Raw genomic sequence first — 22,605 nt, 5'->3', positions numbered from 1 at the left:
TTCTGTACTTTTTAGATATTAAAATAGCCCGACCGTTGGGTGTGGGCCCAAAAAGGCTAGCCCTGGCTCAGCAAAGCACAACTATAGAGGATGGAAATGGTCTTATTAAAAGACCTTTTCATGTTCAAACTTTTACAATATATCAATGAAAATTATTATTATTATTATTATTATTATTATTATTATTATTATTAGTTTTAAATACCCAGTGCATTGAATATCTGATTGGTGTAATGGTGGGCCACACCATGAAGATGACCTTATGTGGAAATCAAGATGCTCATGTCATCAGGTGGGATACTTTCAAAATAAATAGACTGCCCATGGTATCATGATTCAGTGCACTGATGTGGTCCAGCCAATGTGTGGATGAGCCCAATTTTCATATCAGGAAATCATCAAGGTGTGGCCTACCTTTTGCAACCATAGTTTCCGTTTGATGTGTTTGGCAGGAACGACATGGTTGTGCAGTAAGTTCACATGCAACTGCCGAATCTGATCATTTCTCAATAGAAATATGCCATTCTGGTACTGAGAAATGATTCTACTAGGCGTGGATCCCGCTACAAAATGGAGAGCTGGGGAATTGATCAATACCGTCCATGTACTGGGCCACACCTTGACAAGGCTAGGCTCCACACACACAAAAAAAAAAGCTTCAATTCGGTGATATGATATGTCTAATCAATGGCCAATGGAGCAATGATCAATTACAAGAGGGAAAAATCATGTGAAAGTGATTTTTGAAAACAAGTAGGCCCAACAAATGATGTCTCAATATCATGGGTTCACTCCCTTGCCATATCAAATTAAAATTATGGTAATTTAATAGTGTGCGAGATATGATACACGAGCACTTATAAATTGCATACGTGGCACAAAAGTTATTTGAATTAAACTGTCCACTGTCCAAAGTCATGTTTTCTAATTTAGATGTACAATCAACTAAAAATTAATTTAAGTATCTAACTATCAGATTGATGTACAGTTATTGGACGGTTAAAAATAAAAAATATCTAATAATTCTATTTCAATGAATAAGTGTTCACAAATCATAAGTTAGTATTGTTCAATCAATCTAATTTTGGAACCATGACTTGTGACAGTGGGTTTTATGATTTAGTTGGTTTAATTCGAAACAATGCAAGCGTGCAAATTTAAGTGCTGGCTATCGAGCATCATATGCGGCTAGAGTATCAAACGACTCCCTTTATAAGAAATGCTTGCATTGTCTACTTCGTACCACTTTGGGCGCATTCTACTAATTGCGGATACAAAATTGGAAAAAATGAGGCTGCATTTGGTTGCACCAAATATCATGAATCATGAAAAATCATGATTTTGGAGCAACCAAACAAAAATGAGATATTTCCTGCTCATTCCTTGCAATCGTATTATCGACGTACAATGGGATATTGGTATATGGTTCCCACCAAAAAAGAAAAAAAGGAAAATGTGCTAATAAAGGCCTATAATTTTTTAAAACGTGGTTAGGGTGATGACGTGTAACACATCCGAGCCATGAAAAAGATAAAGCATCAACAGCAAGATTAACTTCTTTGAAAATCCAGCTGATCAAATTATTATGTGGACCACATACATATGTGGAGTCAAAACCATCGGCTGTCCATTGATTTTTTTGGTGTGGTCTGCCAGATTTTTGCCCAAGTTGATCGTCATGGTGTGGCCCACCTTTTGCCTGGCTCAGATGGTCCACACAAGCACTACATCATCAGGAAAGGTAGACTTTATGGGAAAGTAAGTGCCCCATGTGAGCATTTTTCTTGGGCAGCATAAACCCATGGTCCATAACCAACGAGGCCCAGACTCGTAAACATTCTTAAATCGTGACCGGAGTAACGGCACATTTAAGGGGCATTTTGGTCATGCTGGGGATATTAAACGAGAAACACTTTGATACTCTGGCGGACAGTAATGGTTGATACTCAGGCACTTACAAATTTCTTAGAAGTTGTACACTTGGCATACAAGTAAGTACTAAGTCAAATCAAAGTGCCAGTTTTAGGTTTATCTGATTAACTGAATATTGGATTGGACATTTATCCGATCAATATCCAATGCTCTTGTTTTGAAAAACAGGAGCTGAAGAATCAGGGGTTACGATGCTTCCATCAATATAATTTTGGGGCGATGACTTATCAACGGTGGATTCCACATTTTAATTTTGGGGCGATTTGATTTAATAAATATCACGTATAAAATTTCTGGATGACTGTGTATCAAGCATCACAGTCCGCCGGAGTATAAAATAACTCCCTCTATTAAGAAAGGGCAAATATCTAGGGCTCGTTTTCGCGGGCGAGAAACGGAAGTTCGATGAATTTCATACTCCTGACCCTCTTGACGGAGCCCGCGGAGAAGATTTCCAAAGCTAGGGAGAGAGAGTCCAAGGCGGAGAACGTATTTGACCTGTTCTCTCTTTCTCTTTCTTCATTCCCCTTTTCTCCACCATAAAACCCTCCGCTTTCTTCGATCTCTCTCACCCTTTTGTTTTTTCTTCTCATCTTTTCCTTTCCTTCGCTTTTCTCGCTCGATCCTTTGATTCCATCACCTCTTGTTAAAGCATTTCCAGCTAAGCTTTTCTCTTCTATTCTTTAAGATTCTCCTGGAAATGGAGCGAGATAACCAAGTTCCCAAGAATCGCTCTCTTTCTAATGGAGTAGGAAGATATGACGCTGAACATGTTTCCGTCGGCAATCGGGGTTTGTGGAACGGGATTCCTGCGGAGAAAGAGGTTTGCGTCGTTGATCGAAAAGGAGGCAGAGAAAATGGAGAAAGAGACGTTGAAGTAGATGGCAATCTGACAGAAATCCAGATTGGAGATGATGAAGGGGACGCTGTTGAGCCTAACGGAATCTCGACCGAAAGTGATGACTCTGATAGCGGAAAGATCGCCGTTGATCGGGATGCTGTTAAGCCTAACGGGATCCCGACCGAAAGTGACGACTCTGAGAGCGGAAAGATCGCCGTTGATCGGGATGCTGTGAAGCATAACGGAATCCCGACCGAAAGCGATGACTCTGATAGTGGAAAGAGCGCTGTTGATCCGCCGATCAACGGCGATCATCAGTTTCTTCGCCCTCCTTCTCACCTCCCGCAACCCGAAGCTCCTCCCGGCCTCGATAAATCCGCATCCAACGGCGAGGATCACCGCGCGATCGGACGATCCCTCTCGGAGAGCTCCCCAACCGTTGATCTGCCCTCGTTCGGGAAATTCCTCCGCGACCGCAGCAACAACCTCTCGGCCTCCATCACCAAACGCATCTCATCTCTCAAAGAATTCAACGGCAACGATCACAAGGTGACGGAGATCCATCTCCCGGGCCTGAAGGTCATCGTCCAACTGAAGAAGGACGGGAATCGGGACCTCGATCTGAAGGGCCGGGTCAGCTTCTTCTCCCGATCGAACTGCAGAGACTGCACAGCCGTCCGATCGTTCTTCCGAGAGAAGGGATTGAAGTTCGTGGAGATCAACGTCGACGTCTATCCGCAGCGGGAGAAGGAGCTGATCCAACGGTCAGGAAGCGCGTCCGTACCGCAGATCTTCTTTAACGAGAAACTGCTTGGGGGTTTGGTGGTGTTGAACTCGCTGAGGAATAGCGGGGAGTTGGAGAAGAGAATGAGGGAAATGATGGGAAGGAAGTGTCCTGAGAGTGCGCCGCATGCACCGGTTTATGGGTTTGATGACGTGGAGGATGAACCGACGGACGAGATGATTGGGATCATCAGGACCCTGAGGCAGAAGCTGCCGATCCAGGACCGTCTGACGAAGATGAAGATCGTGAAGAACTGCTTTGCGGGGAGCGAGATGGTGGAGGTCATCATCCAGCAATTGGACTGCGGGAGAAAGAAGGTACGTAACGTTTCTCACCTTTCTGGTTTTTCTCATATTTCGTTTCGCGATTCAGGATCGAGATGGTCCGTTGGGGGCCCACATGATGAGAGGTTCAGATTATAGGAACCCTTCATCTTATCACTTTTTGGAAAATGTCACACACATTAACTTCACAAATAGACAGTCAGGATTATCACTACCCACCATGTTGCCTGTGGGACATCCACTCCGTCCATGAGGTGGGACCCTCGAAGCTAGTGCATGTGGCCAAGAATCACATCTACTCATAATTCCGATGGGCCACAACAGAGAGATCAATGAGTATGGACACCAACCATACGTTTGTGTTTGGCGCTGTCATGGTGTGTATATTTTTGATGAAATCTGTTCATCAGGGCTTTCATTCGGATGGATAAAAGGCGAATTCCAAAAAAAAAAAAAAAATCGGTATTATATTTTGGATGTACGGTCAAAATAAGGGTTACTGGATGATGAATGGGCGTCAGTGTCGGAAACGATTCTGCTGCGAACTGGGCAGTTTAATACGGTAGGGATATTCGGGTGGCAGTCGCTGTGGGGTCCACTATTATTATTATTATTATTTTAAAATTTTATTTTTTAACACTCGCCACCACACACTCACGCCGTAGTCAGATTTCACCACCTATGGGTACTCAACCCTCAACCAGGTGTTGAAACTCCTGATAGTCTACCGCCGGACCCAGGGGTCCACTATTATTATATCCACACCATCCATCCGTTTTGCGAGTTCATTTTTGGGCTAGATAGACCGTGGCGATTGAACTTCTCGAGGGCTACTTCAACGGTGAGTGGTGTTTCTTGTGGTATGGTCCACTTGAGCTTTGGAAGTGTGCATGTTTTTTTTATGGCTCATGCACTAAAATGAGGCGGCAAAACGAATGGACGGTGTGGATATAAAACACATGCATCACGGTGGGCCCGGCGGAGCTGCCACGAGGGAATCGGCTTGGGTTTAAATAATCGGCCGATGTCTCAGCAGTCTGGCAATTCTGAGCCTCTGAAACGCGACAGAGGCAAAATTCCGTGCCGAATTGCCTTCAACTGTTTCACGCGACGCTGCGCGTAAAACGAGAGAAATTTTTATTGAACCGTCCATTTAAAAATATAAACCAGTCGATGATAACAATGTAAAATTGCTTCTAAAACCTCCAACCTCCCACAGTAAAGCTCGCCGGCGTTCTAGACCAATCTGATTTTTATATATTCACTTCATCTCAGTGCGTTGCATCTGATTAATGGGTTTGATGGTGACCCCACACGCAAACCTATAGTTGACATCCCAGAGGCATTTATTTCCAGTGTTGTGGCCCATCTAAGTTGTGGATGTGGCTGATATGTTTATCAAAGCCCAGAATCGAGGGTAGAATCTGATGGACCGAGTGAATTCTACATATGCAACGTGGTGGGTCCCACGGAACATGAGCATTCTACATGTGCAGGACCCCACAGTGCTTGAGGATTCAATGCGCCGTGTAAAACACGTATGGTAGAGGATTCCGGTCCCCCTGGTAATTACTCGATAGAAGTATCTTTGAACCGAACATCAGTGTCATCGTTTCCCAAAAGTGGGGCCAATGGTTTGGTACTCTATGCTATTTATTACCCTGGCGTGGTGGATAATACACATGTACTTGCAAATTACTTATGAATTGCATACACTCGCATGCATGTAATTCAAATTAAACAGTCCAATTTGTGGGTGCAGGTTTAGATGCATCATCAACTAAAATTAACGCCTATTAGATTACCTCACTACCGGGTCGGTGGACCTTTATTATTCAGTTAAACTGAAAAATATGGGAAAACTGATTGTATGGTGAACCTGACCACACGGATATGTTTGTGGACATGATGAGATTTGATTGAGCCATGTACTGTTACACAAGAGATGGGGCAGAATGCTTGATATAACAACTTCCTAGCATGCTTTTTCATGGGCCCATCTCTAACAGTGACACATGCCCAGTCAAATCCCCAATGTCAAGTCACAACGGTGGTGGCATGTTCAGGACGCAATCTGTGGGCAAAAAAATATCCACTGTTCCAATTTCAATAAACGAATTGTCCTTTCTCCACCAATTAGAGGTTAAGATCATTTAATAATTCGGTATGACTTACAGCGAGCGTGATTGTTAGAATTTAGTCAATTCATTGGGTTAAGATATGACTTACTAGTTAAATGAGAACCCATATTTTAAGCTTGGGATTTTTGTTCATGACATCGATAGTGGGCCTCTACTATCAATGGTTTGGATGTTCGAACAAAGGACCCCATCTGCACAAACTGAAATCCTAGATATTACTGTACAATGGGGCAGTTGCACACACCTAACCGACCCTCCAACAACTGTGTGGGTGGGAATGTTAGCACTGGCTCTAAAGTGAAGTTTTTCAAAAGTCAAATTCTGAAATGCTTATTGATTCTCACCATGTGTCTCTAAATACACGATGTGCACGTGGATGGGATCTTAACCGTAAATTTGATCATTTCTAAATTGAATGTGCCATGTTCAAGGATCACAAGATTTTGACGATCTCAGACCTTTATTTCACATCATTAAAAAGAAGAAAAGAAAAAACCCTTACAAAATGTGGGAAGGTCTATATATTAAATTATTAAAATACTCTAACCAGATCAAGAGTTTTTATGGACCCAATCAATGGTTGATCTCAGAAAAAAGCCTGGTTTGGATCGTCATACACGTGGCATGTGTGTGGTAATCAATACGGAAGCATGAAAGTGTTGTGACTCCATAGGCAGGTAATCTTGATACCTTTAATATATCACACCTAAGCGAAATTAACTAAACATTTTATGGGTCTTGAGCCAACGAGAGTATTCATGTGGGGTAGGATTACATGTCAAAGATCCCAAGAAACTGTAACACCTGTCAGAGATCCAGGCCATTCATCAGATATTGCACACCATGTACCAAAAATCATATCATTACACTTATCAGGAGAGAGCGTGTATGTTGAATTTGGACGGTTGGATTATTTTTTAAAGCGCCCATTTTTTGCCCCGGTGGCCCAGATCTGATTTATTTGTGCGTTTTGCCAAATTTCACTTTCTATATTAGTTGTTTTTATCTATTTTATTAGTGCGTTCCGCCGAATTTCACTTTCTAGTTATTCATGATAAACGCCATTGAATTTTGCCTTTGACTTGTCTATAAGGATCGGCATCTTTGATTTGGTCCTTGAAATATGCAGGGTAAATAAGTCATTTGCATTATTGAAATAATGACAATAACGTTTTCCTTTTTCCACTCTTTTTAAAAAAATAATAATAATAAAAGTCTAAGGACGCGGATTGCACTGTGAGGCCCACCCTATTGTTCCTGTTATATCCAATCCTCCATCGGTTTTGCCAGCTCATTTACTATTTCTTCTGGTGTGGCCCATTTCTAGTTTTGGATCTCCTTCTTTTTGTGCCTGCCTCTAAAATGATATGGCGAAATGGATGTATGGATACGATACAACACAAACATCAAGGTGGACCCCCAAAATGCTCGGGGTTGCAGGTAATCGGGCATCCGTAGTATAGCTTTGAGCCGTATATCAGGTTTCCGTGGCTGCTACTCCCACAACGTCGAGCCGTTTTCTTCCTGTTCAACTCTCTCATAGGTGGAGAATCTCAACCCTTTGAAAAAGTTATCTTTTCATTCATACCAACTTTTATTAGATTAGGTATCTTTAATAAGCCTTGACTATGGTTCCTTTTCAGTCTCTCATAGCCGTGGATATCACATCTTTCGTCCCTCCTTGGATTAATGGATACAGGATCACGCAGCGGGCTGAAATGATTCTTTAAAAAATTATATATATAAAAAAAAGGGGGCAGTAGCTAATTGGGCCCACCTTATTATAGACTTTTAAGGTGTAGAGCTAACCGCGTTAAATAGAACACTTTAGAATCCGTGTGGGTCCACTACCAATTAGTCAGCACCGACCCTAGGAACCCTTGGCACTAGCCTCCATCTAATGGACCACTTCATGGATGAGACATAGCTGACAGTGCATTTGGTTGCACCAAATTTTAAGATCAATCAATCTAATTTAATGGACTAACAAGAGTTTCAACATAAGGCCATGGGTTCGAGCGCCCATTGTGGTGTGACTGTGCAGGCATGTGGGGTGTGTGAGTGTGTGCCCTCCTGCTATTTTCTTCTGATCACTGATCACACCGCGCATACCTACATGGTGGGAATCAGATGGGTCCCCAATTTTTGGGATGGTTCCCTCACTTATTGGTCACACAGAGAGAACCATAGTGCTAAAATCGGGTAACTCAACTCGGCAAGAATTTCGATGGCGAGATCGAGTTAGTTACAACTCGGCCAGACTTGTAGAGTTGGCATGCTGACTCAGTCTACTTGGCATAACTTGAGCCAAATCACTGGCAGGGTAGTTGGTTTTTGGTGTAAATGTTAAAGGACAGACCATGAGATTTGTATTCACAGCCTCTACTCAAAAGCTCAAATATCAATATTTATACCCATAACATATCAAATAGTGGGTCAGCCATGTGGAGAGTCTGGTTTGCAGTACACTGCACATTTTGATTTTAAGGATAATTGCTTCAGTTTTTCTGGATTGCTCCGTCTATTGATGTTCTTCATGTTTTGATTGCCATTGCAATTTGTCTGTAGGCCGTTGAAGTCGGGAAGGTACTTGCCAGGAAGCATTTCATTCATCACGTGTTCGGGTAAGTGCATTTTATCCTTAAAAAGAGGCCAGAGTAGGAGATACACCCCATTCATCAGATGGGAGCCACGTGAAGATCCCTGAGCCAACAAACAAGAAATTCTACTCATCAAGTGGACAAATGCTTATGAGAAAGAAGAAAAACAAACAGTCAAAAAAGAAGGAGAAGAAGATAAACAACAATCTATAGTTCAATGTGCACTGGACCAACTGATAAGTGGACCCTGAATTTTGTGCCAGGGCATGTTCACGTTGGACCGACCTTTTGGGTGGCCCAGATCCTGAACTGTGCCAACTCAGCATATTTTATGTGGATTACTTCAGCATTTCCATAAAGATGACCATATATAGTACAATACTGATTTTTACCCTTCTTCAGGGAAAATGATTTTGAAGATGGCAACCATTTCTACCGTTTCCTTGAGCACGACCCTACCATCCCCAGATGCTTCAATTTCCGAGGATCAACCAATGACAGCGAGCCGAAGCCTGCAGCAGTAATTGGGCAAAAGCTCACCAAGATAATGTCTGCCATACTTGAAGCTTATGCCTCTGACGATCGGTGCCATTTAGATTACAACCGTATCAGCAATAGTGAAGAATTTCGCAGGTAATTTCAATTTCTTCTGGCAAAATGGTTAAAAAGTACAAGCATGACAGTCTATATGATAAAATGTAGGATGCCAACAGAAGGAAAAATGTCCATAGGATTCCGATCAATCCAATTACAACCTTGCACTTCATGGAGTGTGTGGAAGAAGGAACCAAAACGTGGATAAAACTAACATGGATCCTGTGGCAATGGAAAACAGTGGAATCCAACAGTAATTGCTGGTGGCTTTGGTGTGATTCTTCATGAAAAAGTGTGGTCTGCTCACTCATTTCACAGCCTAAAAAAAATCTTGATTTACCACCTTTTTTTATAGAAGACATTGATTGCCACGAAAATTGTGGTGCCTTGGGAATGGAAAACGAATTCTGCAACTGCCTTTCTTCATAAATGGGGAAAAAAGGATTTCAACAAAAAAAGGATTCATCTCCAAAGGATTCAATGTTCCCAAATACCCCCCAAACAACTTTCTTGAATGACTTTATGCACAAGATTGCAAATCTTTTATCGTAGTATTGAAGATACCTGAAACGCTTAAATTTTTAATTTATACTGCTGAATATAATCCCTTTCAACCATCTATTCGATACCCACATATTGAATGGTTAGCATTGACCAACCAGCATGATTTTTGGGTGATGCCCACTCCTTGAGTCCCACAAGATGGACAGTTTGGATTGTAGAACATGTGCACTGTACAGCAGTAGCATAGACTGGCAGATCACCAACAGTTGCTAATCCATCCTCCTCCCATAGATGCTAAGCCAGATCAGATCATATTGATAAGCTTGAATTGCTGACTAATAATGCAGATACGTGAATCTGATTCAAGACCTGCAACGCGTGAATGTATTAGCTCTATCAGCAGATGAGAAGGTGGCCTTCTTCATGAACTTGTACAATGCCATGGTAATCCATGCAGTGATAAGGATAGGGCGCCCGGAGGGTGTGATCGATAGGAGAACCTTCTATGGAGACTTCCACTATATCATTGGAGGCTTCCCCTATTCCCTCACTGCTATAAAGAATGGTATCCTCAGATGCAACCGGCGGCAGCCTTATTCCTTGGTTAGACCCTTCAGCAACAGCGACAAGCGCTTAGAGGTACTGTTTCTTCTATCTGCATACTCCCACTTTCCAGTAATCAATACCACTGGTACGTTGCATCCCACCATGGATGGACAATGACCCAAAAATCTCCAGATCAGAGGATCCCAGCCATCAATCTTGTTGGGATTTCTTTTCAGTTAAATGCAAGCTTGTACTGTATATCTCTTCTTAACTGTCTATTTTGGCAAGATTAAAAGATTAGCATTTTCTTATCTACGTGAGTTCCAGGGCATATCCAATTCCTGGTGGGCCCAACACACCAAGGGTCTGGATCATGGCGTGCCATAAAGGCCGTTACGTAAAGGTAACGGTGGCAACCATTACACGTTATGGGGTCGTAAAGGCTGTTACAAAAAAAAAAAAAAAAAACTCATAAAGGCTGTTACAGCACCCATAATGCCCTGTTATGCCCCCCTTAAAGGCCATAATGGAGCCAATACAGGTTTTTTGGATTTTTTCTTTTTCCAATTAAAAAAAGAAAAAGAAAAGAGAGACCGTAATGGCTGTTACACCCTGTATTGTAAAGGTAATGGCTGTTACACCCTGTATCGTAAAGCTAATGGTGGTAGCCATTACGGCCACCGTTACCGTTACGGAATACCTTCGTCTGGATCAATGAACCACTGAACTGAAAGCCCAAGTGCACTGTGCAAAGACTAGAGGATTCTGTAATTCGTGTTTGGTCATTTGCCACCTATAATCTAATGGTTGGGGTCCCCTGAAAAAGAGGCTCTGGATCACTGAACCATAGGGGAGGGAGGGAGACCCTGATTGGTCTGAATGAAAATGCTTCTTTTTCCGGGCAAGCATTCCATATGGGTGGGGCTTGGTGATGTGTTTGTTCATCTATTTGATCCTACATTTATGGTGACATAGCAAAACACTAGCCAATACACATGTAAAAGGATAAAACAAGCAGGCCATGTTCGAGGGACGCAGGAGATTTTTGGCACACCATGTGCATGCACTATGGCCCACCAAACTAACAATCTGGATTTGTTAAAAGTGGATCCCACATGTATGCAATGCAGTCAGGAGCAAAAACTGCCCCTAGTTCAGGCCGGGATTATATCATCTCTCTTTGAAGTTGGGCTTAATTTCTACTGTTGAGTTCCATGAGGCTATAACAAAGCTTTAAATTTATTTTTGCAAATTTGAGTGGTGAATGCCTTACCCTGTTAACACCTTGGTTCTTTGAGACCTAAGAATTCTTAACAACTATCCACTAAAAACATTATTCAGTCTTTTTGCAGTTTTTGTTAGGATATATTTGTCAATTTTTTAAGAAAATGAAATTTTGACATAAAAATAAATAAATAAATAAACTTTCCAAGGGTATCTCCTTTCTTCCTCTTACTTGGTTTTCCTTCTCAATTACTGTGGCAGAAAATAGGAGCAAATAAAGTCCTAAACTATCACTTACCACTCTAATTTAAAGGTTACAATGCTGGGTTAAGGAACGATCATTGTTGTATTTTTCCTTGGTGTTCCCATTTCTCTTGAAGGAAAAAGGGAACTTCCTTTCTCAAATGCTCACTGGAAGGGGATAAATTTATTTTTTTTCTCTAATTAATATGTTTTTTACATCAACTCCAAGATGCACATCTCTGGCCATCAACTAAAAATGATTTTGAAACTGAAGATTTTCTCATCTAACTGGGCATCATGGCACTTAAAAATCATGTTGAGACTAAGTAAACCACTTGCAATGAGCTCCCCATTTAATGAAAGTTGTACTCTTAAAAAAATTTCAGGTGGCTCTTCCAAAGGTTAACCCATTGATCCATTTCGGACTGTGCAATGGGACAAGGTCGAGCCCCACGGTGCGGTTTTTCTCTGCACAAGGGCTAGAAGCAGAACTAAGATTTGCCGCGAGAGAGTTCTTCCTTGGGAATGGAATAGAGGTGGACTTGGAGAAGAGGACTGTACATCTCACTCGAATCACCAAGTGGTAAATCTCTCTCCTTTTATGTCTTGAAAGAAACACGAAGCCCACGTTTTTGAAAAACTAGTCGAAGTGGGAAATTTTCGTATATATTCTATCAGCCACCATCCCCTGAGATCCAACAGCTCAAGGTGGACCTCAATGCAGAATGGATGGTGTCTGATTTACTTTACATTTTAAAAAAAATGTTTTATAATCTTCACATGTGGTCATGTTCTTCAAAGAAGTGCAAGAAGCTCTCCCTAAATTATTTTCTAAACAATTAATGTTCCGGTGGGCTGTTTTTCTGACGATGCGTATTTCACCACAGGTATAGCATCGATTTCGGACAAGAAAAGGAGATCCTAAAATGGCTCCTAAACTACTTGGATGCAACAAAAGCAGGTCTCTTGACATATCTTTTGAACGATGGAGGCCCTGTTAACATTGTCTACCAGAATTATGATTGGTCTTTGAACTCCGCCTAAGTATTATGATTATATTCATTTGGTGTCACAATTATGAACTTTTCATGGCACGCACATTGTGAAAGAAAAATACAATATATGAAAGAAAAAGGCACAACAGAAAATCTGAGGGAGTTGCAATGTCTCAATACCTTGATATTGAAATAGTGGAGAGATTTATAGTGAGAGATATGTACATAATACTATAAATTTTGAAGTTGTGTTTTTTTTTTTTTTCCACCCATTAATGGGATCATCAAAAGAGAAAATAGATGTGTATTGATTGTATTGTATACAATGAATTTGCCAATGGCATGTGCTTCTATCTAATCTAAGAAATCAAGATATGTTTTTTTGGTCTTCATCAATGGAGATTTTGGTTAATAGGAAGTGTATATTTTGATGTGTAAGGATGCAATTTATCTTAGTATTCATATTGAGGGAGAAATCTCTCAAATGCAATTATGCTAGTTTCACAAGTTGAGCTTAAAAAGGAATGCAGCTGCAATCTGAGGGTTAATCCTTTGGGTTTGGAATGTGGGACCATGGCCTATCAATGCAAAACGAAGTGCATGTCAATGTAGTTATTAGAAGGAAAAAAAAAAAAAACTCGTTTTCTATATTGTATATATCATTTAGGGGATGTTTGTTTGCTTACCATTTACATATGTAAATGGGATTTGTACACGATTGTTTGCGCCAATTTATGTATGTAAATGTTTTCACCTACCCATTTATATTAAATGGCCAAAAAAAAATTCATACATTTCCTATGAGAAAGTGTTTAGGTCCATAAATGGCCTTCTTTAGTTTTACTCAATGCTCAAAATATCAGTATCGTGTTATGTATCACATCCTTGGGATAAAGATACGTATCGGTTATCATATATGATATATCATTTGTATCGGGTAATTTATCGCACTTTTTGGGAAACATGGGCAAGCATTGGGAAAATTGTTAAATTTTTCAATGAAACTTAAGGGATGGTTATAAAAGACCTTAATACACATTTTTAAATCATAACATCTCAAAAAAAAAGTGCACATAATAGGTTTCCTCTGTATAGGGTCTTAAGCTATGTGTTGTCTAACTAAATTAATGCAACTAAATTGAAATTGAATGCATAACATTTAGAGTGTACATGATGATTATTTCATCAAACACTCCTAAATACTTCAAAATTAGTCTCAATTAACAGCTGGTTGAAGGGAAATTTCAAGAGAAAAAAATAATATTTTAATAAATTTTTATTTAAAAAATAATTTTTATTTTTCAAAAATTGGCAAGGACTTAACAAATAAGTAGATCAAACCCTCATACATGCTTGATTTCATGTTTGGAATACAACATGCAAGCAATTTGGGAGAAATTTTCGAATTTTCCCCAAATCGGACCATCTATACTCAAATTTCGATATTAGAGTGTATGTGATGATCATTTCATCAAATACACCTAAATACTTCGAAATTAGTCTCAATTGACATCTGGTTAAAGGAAATTTTTGAAAAAAAAAAAAACATGGAGAACATGAAGAACCAATGGTTATTGAAATCAAAGCTCTAACTCTATGATTTTTCATGCAAAATATGAAGAACCAATGGATTTATAACCATTTGACACTGATTTGACATAAGTTCAAAAAAAAGAGAGAGAGCGAGAGATCAGAAATTGAAAATGCTCACCGATTCAAACATGTGGGAGATATCGGCACTACCCGTTCATTTCGTATTGCACAGTTGGGATACAAGAAATATCGTGAGATATATCGGCTGATATCGTCAATATTTAAAACATTGGTTTTACTACCTCGACATGGACCATCTATTTCCCAAACCACTAATCATATGGTATATCATCTGATTTAAGTGATTTCAGAGGTATGGGTAATCAAAGGTGGGGCCCATATGATGGACAGTCTACATCAATGGGTAGACCTCTCTAATGTATTCAATATCGATCGTCCATTTCCTAAGCAATGAGTTTGATAGTTAGGCTCATCCAATCAAAGTGATTTCAAAGGGGTGGGCAAACAAAGGTGAGCCCCACGTGATAGACAATCCACATCAATGATTAGACCTTTATTATACCTAAAATGACCATACTTTTCCCAAACCACTAATCTAATGGTTAGGCCCAATCAATCAAAGTGATTTGAGAGGGATGGACAATCAAAGGTGGGCTCCACGTGATGGATGAACTAGATCCATGCTTAGACCTCTTACAAACATCTACTGCCCATTTCCTAAACCACTAATTGAATCATTAGGATTGCCTAATCAAAGTGATTTGAGAGGGATGGGCAATCAAAGGTGGGTCCTACATGATGACCTTGATGCTTAGACCTCTTTATTATACTATATATGGATCTTACATTTTCAAAACCACTAATCAAATGGTTAGGATTTATCTGATCAAAATTATTTAAGAGGGATGGCCAATCAAACGTGGCTCCCACACGATGGAAGGTCCAAATCAATGCTCAAACCTCTCTAGTGTACTCAATATGGACCATCCATTTACCCAAAAAAATAATCCAATGGTTAGGATCATCGGATCAAAGTGATCTAAGAGGGATGGCTACAAAAGGTGGGCCCCACATGCCGGACGATCCACATCAATGCTTACACCTCTCTAATATAATCATAAGGATCACCTATTTCCCAAACCACTAATGCGGTTACGATCATCCAATCAAAGTGATTTGAGAGGGATGGCAATCAAAGGTGGGCCCCACATGATGGGTGATTCATATCAATGCTAGGACCTCTCTAGTATCGACCGTCCATTTGCGATGGTTACAATCATCCGATCAAAGTGACGTGACACATGTGTTGATGTAGTGGGGCCCATCTACCATGATTTGGATCCATGATGCCCCATGTGTGCTCATCTTGTAAAAAATTGGTCCATGCAACCAATTGCCATGGGTTCGGCCATATTCAATAATCACAGTTTGGGCCATATTTATGCATTTTCACACTTGTTTCTAGTGCAAGTAAACAAGTTTAAGTGACTAACATATGTAAATTGGACCAAAATCACAAACATTTTAAAACAACTTACATGGTAAACTGCTTACATATGTAAACGGTTTCCTATATAAATAATTTACCATTTATATAGGAATTCATTTACATATGCAAGCAACGAACATGCCCATGGACCTTAAAAACAAAAAACAAAAAAAGTGCCATTGGTATATTTTATACTGCAATTTCTGTTTATTTCCATTTACTATAACTTTCATGATACAAAAGAACTCTATTTAATATCATATACACATTTTTCTTTATGTTCTGGTTCTATGTGAAATTGTTCAACAACCAAATCCACATGGTGGAGGAATTTGGGCTCACCCCAGGTGGCTGACCAAGACGTTTCACTGCCAAATTTTCCTTCTAACATCACCATTAATCAAGCCAAGGCACCTACTACTTGTCCAACCCAATATATATGACTTCATTTCTCCTCTAACCCATGTAATGGTGACCTCAATACACCTAAAAATGCTTTTAAGCATAGCAATTTGATCCGTGGAAGCTTTGCGCACACGACAAGTGTTTGTCACAAAACTGCAAATGAGAAATTGCGATCTTTGGGCCAATATTAAAACTTTGTGATTAAGCCCATCCTTTCAGCCTTTAAGAATTAGGCATAAGCCTTTGAAAATAGGCATGAATCATGATTATGAAAAGATCTTGAGATAGACTCAGTCCCGTGGGATGACTTGTTTTGGAGTATGCAGGGGAAATCAGTCTTGTTTTGAAGGGTGTTCGAGTCTGCCTGGACAATATCAAGTTTTAGTTACACTTTGACTTGGCACGACCTTCAGTACAAGTTTAGGAGAGTTTTTTTTTTTTTTTATGAATTATTAATAGACCATACACACTACCTTTACTAGAAAAAAACACCAACAAAAGCTAACCTGCACTCCTTCAACATTGGAAATTTCATGATCAAACTCAAAATCAAACAGTTTCACTTAGATGGAAAAGAAGGTAGGAAAGAACAATAAATGAACTGTTTGTATTCATCAGAACACGAACATTCTTGAGTTGGATGTATACAAGGAATACCAAAGGGGGAAATAGCAATAATCACATGAAGGGAAGTAATGCTGCCCATAAAATCTAAATTAAACACAGGATTTTATGATAATCAAAAGAAGAACAGAGTTGATTCAAACGGTACTGCCATACACACTACCTTTACTAGAAAATAACACCAACAAAAGCTAACCTGCACTCCTTCAACATTGGAAATTTCATGATCAAACTTGAAATCAAACAGTTTCACTTGGATGGGTAAGAAGATAGGAAAGAACAATAAATGAAATGTCTGAATTCATCAAAACACGGATCTTCTTGAGTTGGATGTATACAATGAATACAAAAGGGGAAAATAATAATAATCACATGAAGGGAAGTAATGCTGCCCATAAAGTCTAAATTAAACACACAATATTATGATAATCTAAAGAAGAATAGAGCCAATTCAAACAGTACCGCCAGTTAATGGATCCTCACCAGACCAGATTCATACGCTTCAGAAGGATATGAACTCCATGCCTGGATTTTCTGAACTTCATTAGAAGAGCAGTATGCTCCTTAGGCCTGGAAAAAGAAAGTACACCAAATGCCTTACTAAAGTAATGTTGTACATGTAAAGATGGGAGAAATAACATCAAATGAAGAAGAGAGTACCAAAGCAATGCAAGACCTCTGTATATGTAGGCAGGCCCACACAGAAATCCAGTAACATGTATGCAGAAGATCGCACCCAAGCTGCCCAAGCAATGGCAAAATATTGTCCCCTTGTTGATTGGGAGAACTGGTACAAGTTTTATAATCACCGAAAATTTCTAAAAGCTCCTCAACAAAACACCAACAAAGTGGCCTGAACGAGGCGGAATTGAAGACATTAAGGTCTATTTGATTGGCAAGGAACTTTGACTAGGTTCAAGGTGCGTTGAAGGAGGGTGAGAGGAAGAACTCAAAGGACTTGTCTCAAGGCGTTTAGAAGGAATACACAGGACTCTGTAAACCTACTGAGGATAGGGCCACAGATAGGAATGATTGGTTAGTGAAGTGAACAGGGTTCATAAGTCAACCCCAAATAGTAGGGATAAGGCCATGATGATGAAGAAGGTCTATCTGATTGCAGTAGGGTGAGAATGATTTGATCTGTACTGCTCATGTTGTCAAACCATCAGCGGAACACCAAATGCTTTGAACTTTTCCCTCTCAACAAGATTCCACATATCCCGGTGAGAAAAGGGATGCATTAGTTACCAACTCCAAAATCCACTTGAGCTGAGCAAGTTAGATGAAGATCAGGCCAGACAACGGACAGCATGAGTACCAAACATAGTGCACGGCAATTCTTCCCTTGCAGTTCGAAGCTCAGAGGCAAGATCCTTGCACACGTGAGTTGGGTTTTCCATTGAGAAAGATTTCCATCCACATAACTAGCAACAATGAAGATTACCCACGCTCCTCCCAATCATCAAAGAAGTCAGTTTTCTGTGGTTTCAAGCTTGGTATGCTTCCTTGACCCCAACCTTTCTGTACACGCTTAAGAACTCTCATTGCTACTCCACTCCCATCATCTCTGTGCACGAATGAGTGTTAGTTGCAGATTGTGAAAGTAATATGAGCTCAATCGAAAAGAAACAGTGTCCTTTGCCTGACCCGGTGCTACAAAGGCAGGACCAACTCATGGTAACCTACGCCATTCATCTGTTGTGCCCCATCATGAGATAGCGATGCCCTGTTACTTCCCAATCAGATGATCCGGGCCATTCAATGAGAATGGACAATTACCAGTAATGGTTCACATGTAACAGTGACCCTGGCCCCAGTGGATGATTAGGATCATCAGATGGGCAAGATCTTTTGGGGTATCTCCAATCCAGCATGGCAACCCAACATATGAAGAATTCACTTCCACAAGAGATGGTTGATGGGCCTCACATGTACATTTTATCGGGCTGAGCAAATTCTTGGTTGAACCAAACATCTTGCATGACAAAATTCGAATTCCTTGTAAGCCAATTACTTGAATTTTTTGGTAGAAGGAAAAAAAGATTAAAAAAAAAAAAAAAAGAAGATAAAAATAGACAAGTGTAGAGGATGCACATAAAACTACCAGGCATTAATAAAAGTTTTCTAAAGAATTCCCAAACAGTAGTAGGAACAGAGATAGATAAAAATCATTTGAAAGAGTGTAAAAATCAGAGCTCTTAAACTGACATACCTGTGTAATATTGTTTGCCAATCACCTCTCCCCAAATCATCTTCCTTTGGTTGCCTACAGTTTGATTCCTTCTCCTTATATCTTAACTTTTCTGCCGTAGCATCAACACCAGTCCGAAGCTGCGGATGTGAAGCCATATGATTCAATTCGTCATGGCGAGAAGCCATCTCCATCATCTTCTCCGCAAGTCTATCTGCCTCGTGTTTTTTCCCACTCTTGCCCAATTCATCAATCACAGGCATGAAGGATGCAGGATCAAACTTGTAACCCTTATCAACCATCTTATTGAGTGTCTCGAGTGCCTCCTCAAACCTACCATCCTTGCACAGGTCCTCAATCAGGTATTTGTATGAAAATCCCTCAACATTAACCCCTCTCTCTATCACAGCTTCAAGCAATTCCTTAGCCTCCACCATTCTCCCACCACTTCGTAATTCATTGAACATTAGGCTATAAAGTGCTCCCTTTTGGTTGCATATACTTAGAGCGATTTCAAATGCCTCATGGGCCGCTCCAAAATCACTAGCCCTGCAGAAGGCCTTGATCAGCATGCTGAAAGAAGAAATGTTAGGAATGATGCCTCTTTTCAACATCTCATCTAAGAACGAAGTAGCTTCTCTCCCTCTCCCTCCTTCACATAGCGCATTAATGAGAATGTTATAAGTGAAAACATCAGGAAGAAACCCTCTCTTTTGCATGTCATTCATCAAGTCATGGATTTCATCTATTTGACGTTTGCTGCCTAACCCTTGGATCAGCAAATTGTAAGTTCTAGTACTTGGATCACAATACTTCTGCATGTCTTTAAGAACACGAAAAGCTGACGACAACTTCCCATGCTTACAAAAACCAAGTATAAAAATGTTATAGATGATCGAATCAGGCGCAACTTTCTTCCCCATCATCTCCACAAATTTCTTCTTGGCTTCATCCAACCTCCCAGCCTTGCACAATCCGTTGATTATAGTTGAATAGGAGATCAAATCAGGAGAGCATTTCTTGCCATTATTGGTATTATCGACTAGCCCAAGAAATGCATTTCCAAGATCGCCAAGTGCAGCAGAACCATGGCGCCACATCCCATCCACAATCTCAATCGCTTTGTCCAATTTCCCACTTCTACATAGACCGTCAATGACGATGTTGCAGGTCACATTATCTAAACCATACCCTCTCTCATTCATCTTCTGCAACAATTTCTCAGCTTCTGAAATCCTCCCTTCTTTCCATAGACTCTGCAACAAGATATTGCAAGTAAAAGTGTTTGGAAAACACCCGTTACTCATCATTTCGTGTAGTATCCTACTGGCTTCAAAGACCTTCCCTCTACTACAACATCCATGGAGTAGAGTAGTATAAGTTACTGTATCTGGTATGATTCCATTACTTCTCATCAAACCCATCACCACTCTTGCATCTGAAATCATCCCCTCCTTGCAGAGTCCATCAATGACAATATTATATGAGTAAGTATCTGGTCCAACATCCTTTTCAACCATCTCTTCCAACACCAATCGAGACTCTAGAAGCTCCCCATTTCTCACCAATCCTGCTAACCAAATATTATAACTTTCCAACTTTGTAAAAACACCATCTTTTTTCATTGACTCAACCAAGTCCTTCGCTTCTTTAAGCATCCCTCCCTTGCAAAATCCATCTAGCATTACATTTAGTGTGACAAGATTAGGCCTAGGTACGTCCATCCCATCATCATCCTGCATGTCTTTAAATATTCTAAATGCTTCTAGAACCTTCCCTACCTTACAAAGAGCAGAAATCCTAGAATTGAAAGTAACGATGTTTGGGAAAAGACCATCATTTCTCATCCTCACCACCAATCTCTCAGCTTCATCAGTATTACCCTCCTTGCAGAACCCAGAAATCAAAGTGTTATATATCACCCGATTAGGACGACAACCAAACTTTCCCATCTCATCCAAAAGCTCCAAAGCTCGAAAACTAAGACCAGCTCTACAATACCCGCGAGCCAAAATCCCAAAACTGAACTCATTCGGTTCGCAGCCCTTTAGTGGCATTTTGTCAAACAGTTGACGGGCATCATCCAGGCGGCCTGATTCACATAGAGAAGCAATCATAACGTTGAAAGTATAGGTTTCTGGCGAGATTCCAGCAACAAGCATGTCTTTATACAACACAGAGACTAATTCTGGCCGGTTTTCTTTGAGAGAAGATTCAAGAAGGACATTATATAGGCGAACTGGGGGACGGTCAGCAGGGAAATGGGTCCGAAGTGATTGGAATTGGGAGAGAGCTTTATCGAAGAGACCCGATTTGGCTAAGGTCTGTGTGAGGACAACGAGAGAAATGTGAGATTTTTCGGGGGGTAGGCAAAGGAGGAGATCATGGAGGTGGTCGATTTCAGGGAACATTTTGGCCCTGGCAAGGATTTGGGCGATGGCAGCAATGGATTGGACAGAGGGATTTGGAGAGGGAGACGAGAGCAAGTGTTTGAAGAGGTGCCATGAAAAGGAAGGGTTGTTGGTGTTTTTGAAAAGCGTTTTGGCGAGATGGGTTGTTGGGTTGATAGCCATCTATCAAACGGTCAGTTTTCTCTCGATTCTGTTTGAATTTTCAAATGAATTTTCTTCTGTTTGGTTTATAGCTGTGAAAATATTAGCAGCTGAGTATTGTTCCCCCGAGTTGAAAATTGAAATCCCGAAGCTGGAAAGCAATTCGGTTTCCAGCTTCACACAAGCATTTCTTCGAACACCTGACGGGCACATACAAAGACAGACATGGATTGCCGTAAAACAAGCAATATTCATTTTCTGTTCTATCTGATGGGGGAGAAGAAAGGAGGAGGAGGAGGACATGACAATGACTAAAATACCCTTCGAGATGAGGATCACGAGATGCACTTCACACATTCAGATGAGATGAGTCGTATCGGACCATTGATCTTTTGACTCCCTTGATCTGACTGGTGTGTTGACGTCACTAAGTTCTATGGGTCCCACCATGAAGTATGAAATATATCAAAACTGTCCGTCCATTTGGCGAGCTCGTCGTAAGGCTCTAGCCGATAAATAAAATAGCTATAAAAAGCAGTAGAGGATTGAATGTATACCATTGAAACCCTTTCGGGGATCACATAAGTTAGAAACGGATTGGCTACCGCCCCAGCCACTAGCCCGGTAGCTGATGGTCGGTGCTCTGTGGGCCCCACCATGATATATGTGTTTCATCCATGCCGTTCATCCATTTTTAAATATCATTTTATGACTTAATCCCAAAAATGAGAGGGATATAAATCTTAGGTAGACCACACCACAGGAAAACAATAGTGATTGGATATCCACCATTAAAATCCTCCTAAGGTCCACTGTACCGTTAATTTGACATCCAATCTGTTAATTAGGTCATACAGACCAAGATGAAGGGAAAAATCAGAGATCAACTTGATCGAAAACTTTTATGGCCACCAAAAAGTTTTAAATAGTCTATGTTCATCCAACACTATTTCCTATAATGTGGTCCACTTGAGATTGGGATATACCTCAATTTTTTGTCTCATGCCCTGACATGATCTAGTAAAATAGATGGACGGCATGGATGAAACACATACATCATGGTGGCACCCACGGAGCATGGACCATCAGCCAGAGTAGCCAA

The 22,605-nt window shown here is 40.5% G+C and overlaps 2 protein-coding genes across 6 annotated transcripts; one reads left to right on the top strand and one right to left on the bottom strand.

Annotated features, from left to right (window-relative positions):
- The first annotated feature begins 2,293 nt into the window (after nucleotides 1-2,293).
- LOC131243012 (uncharacterized) lies at nucleotides 2,294-13,080 on the top strand. Its single transcript, XM_058242061.1, has 6 exons — nucleotides 2,294-3,874; nucleotides 8,551-8,606; nucleotides 8,985-9,215; nucleotides 10,028-10,319; nucleotides 12,080-12,276; nucleotides 12,581-13,080. The coding sequence occupies exons 1-6, from the start codon at nucleotides 2,633-2,635 to the stop codon at nucleotides 12,735-12,737; spliced, it is 2,175 nt and encodes a 724-aa protein (XP_058098044.1). The 5' UTR covers nucleotides 2,294-2,632; the 3' UTR covers nucleotides 12,738-13,080.
- LOC131243011 (pentatricopeptide repeat-containing protein At2g17140) lies at nucleotides 8,329-21,961 on the bottom strand. Of its 5 annotated transcripts, none has more exons than XM_058242057.1 (4): nucleotides 18,973-21,957; nucleotides 17,421-18,327; nucleotides 17,244-17,330; nucleotides 8,329-8,685 (listed from the first exon to the last, which is right to left on the bottom strand). In XM_058242057.1, the coding sequence occupies exons 1-2, from the start codon at nucleotides 21,522-21,524 to the stop codon at nucleotides 18,201-18,203; spliced, it is 2,679 nt and encodes an 892-aa protein (XP_058098040.1). In that variant the 5' UTR covers nucleotides 21,525-21,957; the 3' UTR covers nucleotides 8,329-8,685; nucleotides 17,244-17,330; nucleotides 17,421-18,200. The 5 variants fall into 5 exon arrangements, with proteins under 5 accessions (XP_058098040.1, XP_058098043.1, XP_058098042.1 ...); XM_058242059.1 differs by having other exon boundaries at nucleotides 8,668-8,685; nucleotides 17,437-18,327; XM_058242060.1 differs by lacking the exon at nucleotides 17,421-18,327 and having other exon boundaries at nucleotides 18,973-21,961.
- Nucleotides 21,962-22,605: the final 644 nt, after the last annotated feature.

The sequence above is a fragment of the Magnolia sinica genome, chromosome 4 (genome assembly GCF_029962835.1).
Source record: "Magnolia sinica isolate HGM2019 chromosome 4, MsV1, whole genome shotgun sequence".
Classification (NCBI taxonomy): domain Eukaryota; kingdom Viridiplantae; phylum Streptophyta; class Magnoliopsida; order Magnoliales; family Magnoliaceae; genus Magnolia; species Magnolia sinica.
The sequence above is the reverse complement of the archived record's forward strand: the minus strand, read 5'-3'. Positions and strand labels throughout refer to the sequence as shown.

Bases quoted from the DNA above. Each gene is read 5' to 3' on its own strand.
- LOC131243011 (XM_058242057.1), bottom strand. From the start codon at position 21,524: ATGGCTATCAACCCAACAACCCATCTCGCCAAAACGCTTTTCAAAAAC. The intron at 18,328-18,972 runs GTATGTCAGTTT...ATTCGTGCACAG, and splicing joins TGGCAAACAATATTACACAG to AGATGATGGGAGTGGAGTAG.
- LOC131243012 (XM_058242061.1), top strand. From the start codon at position 2,633: ATGGAGCGAGATAACCAAGTTCCCAAGAATCGCTCTCTTTCTAATGGA. The intron at 10,320-12,079 runs GTACTGTTTCTT...AAAAAATTTCAG, and splicing joins ACAGCGACAAGCGCTTAGAG to GTGGCTCTTCCAAAGGTTAA. The intron at 12,277-12,580 runs GTAAATCTCTCT...ATTTCACCACAG, and splicing joins CTCACTCGAATCACCAAGTG to GTATAGCATCGATTTCGGAC.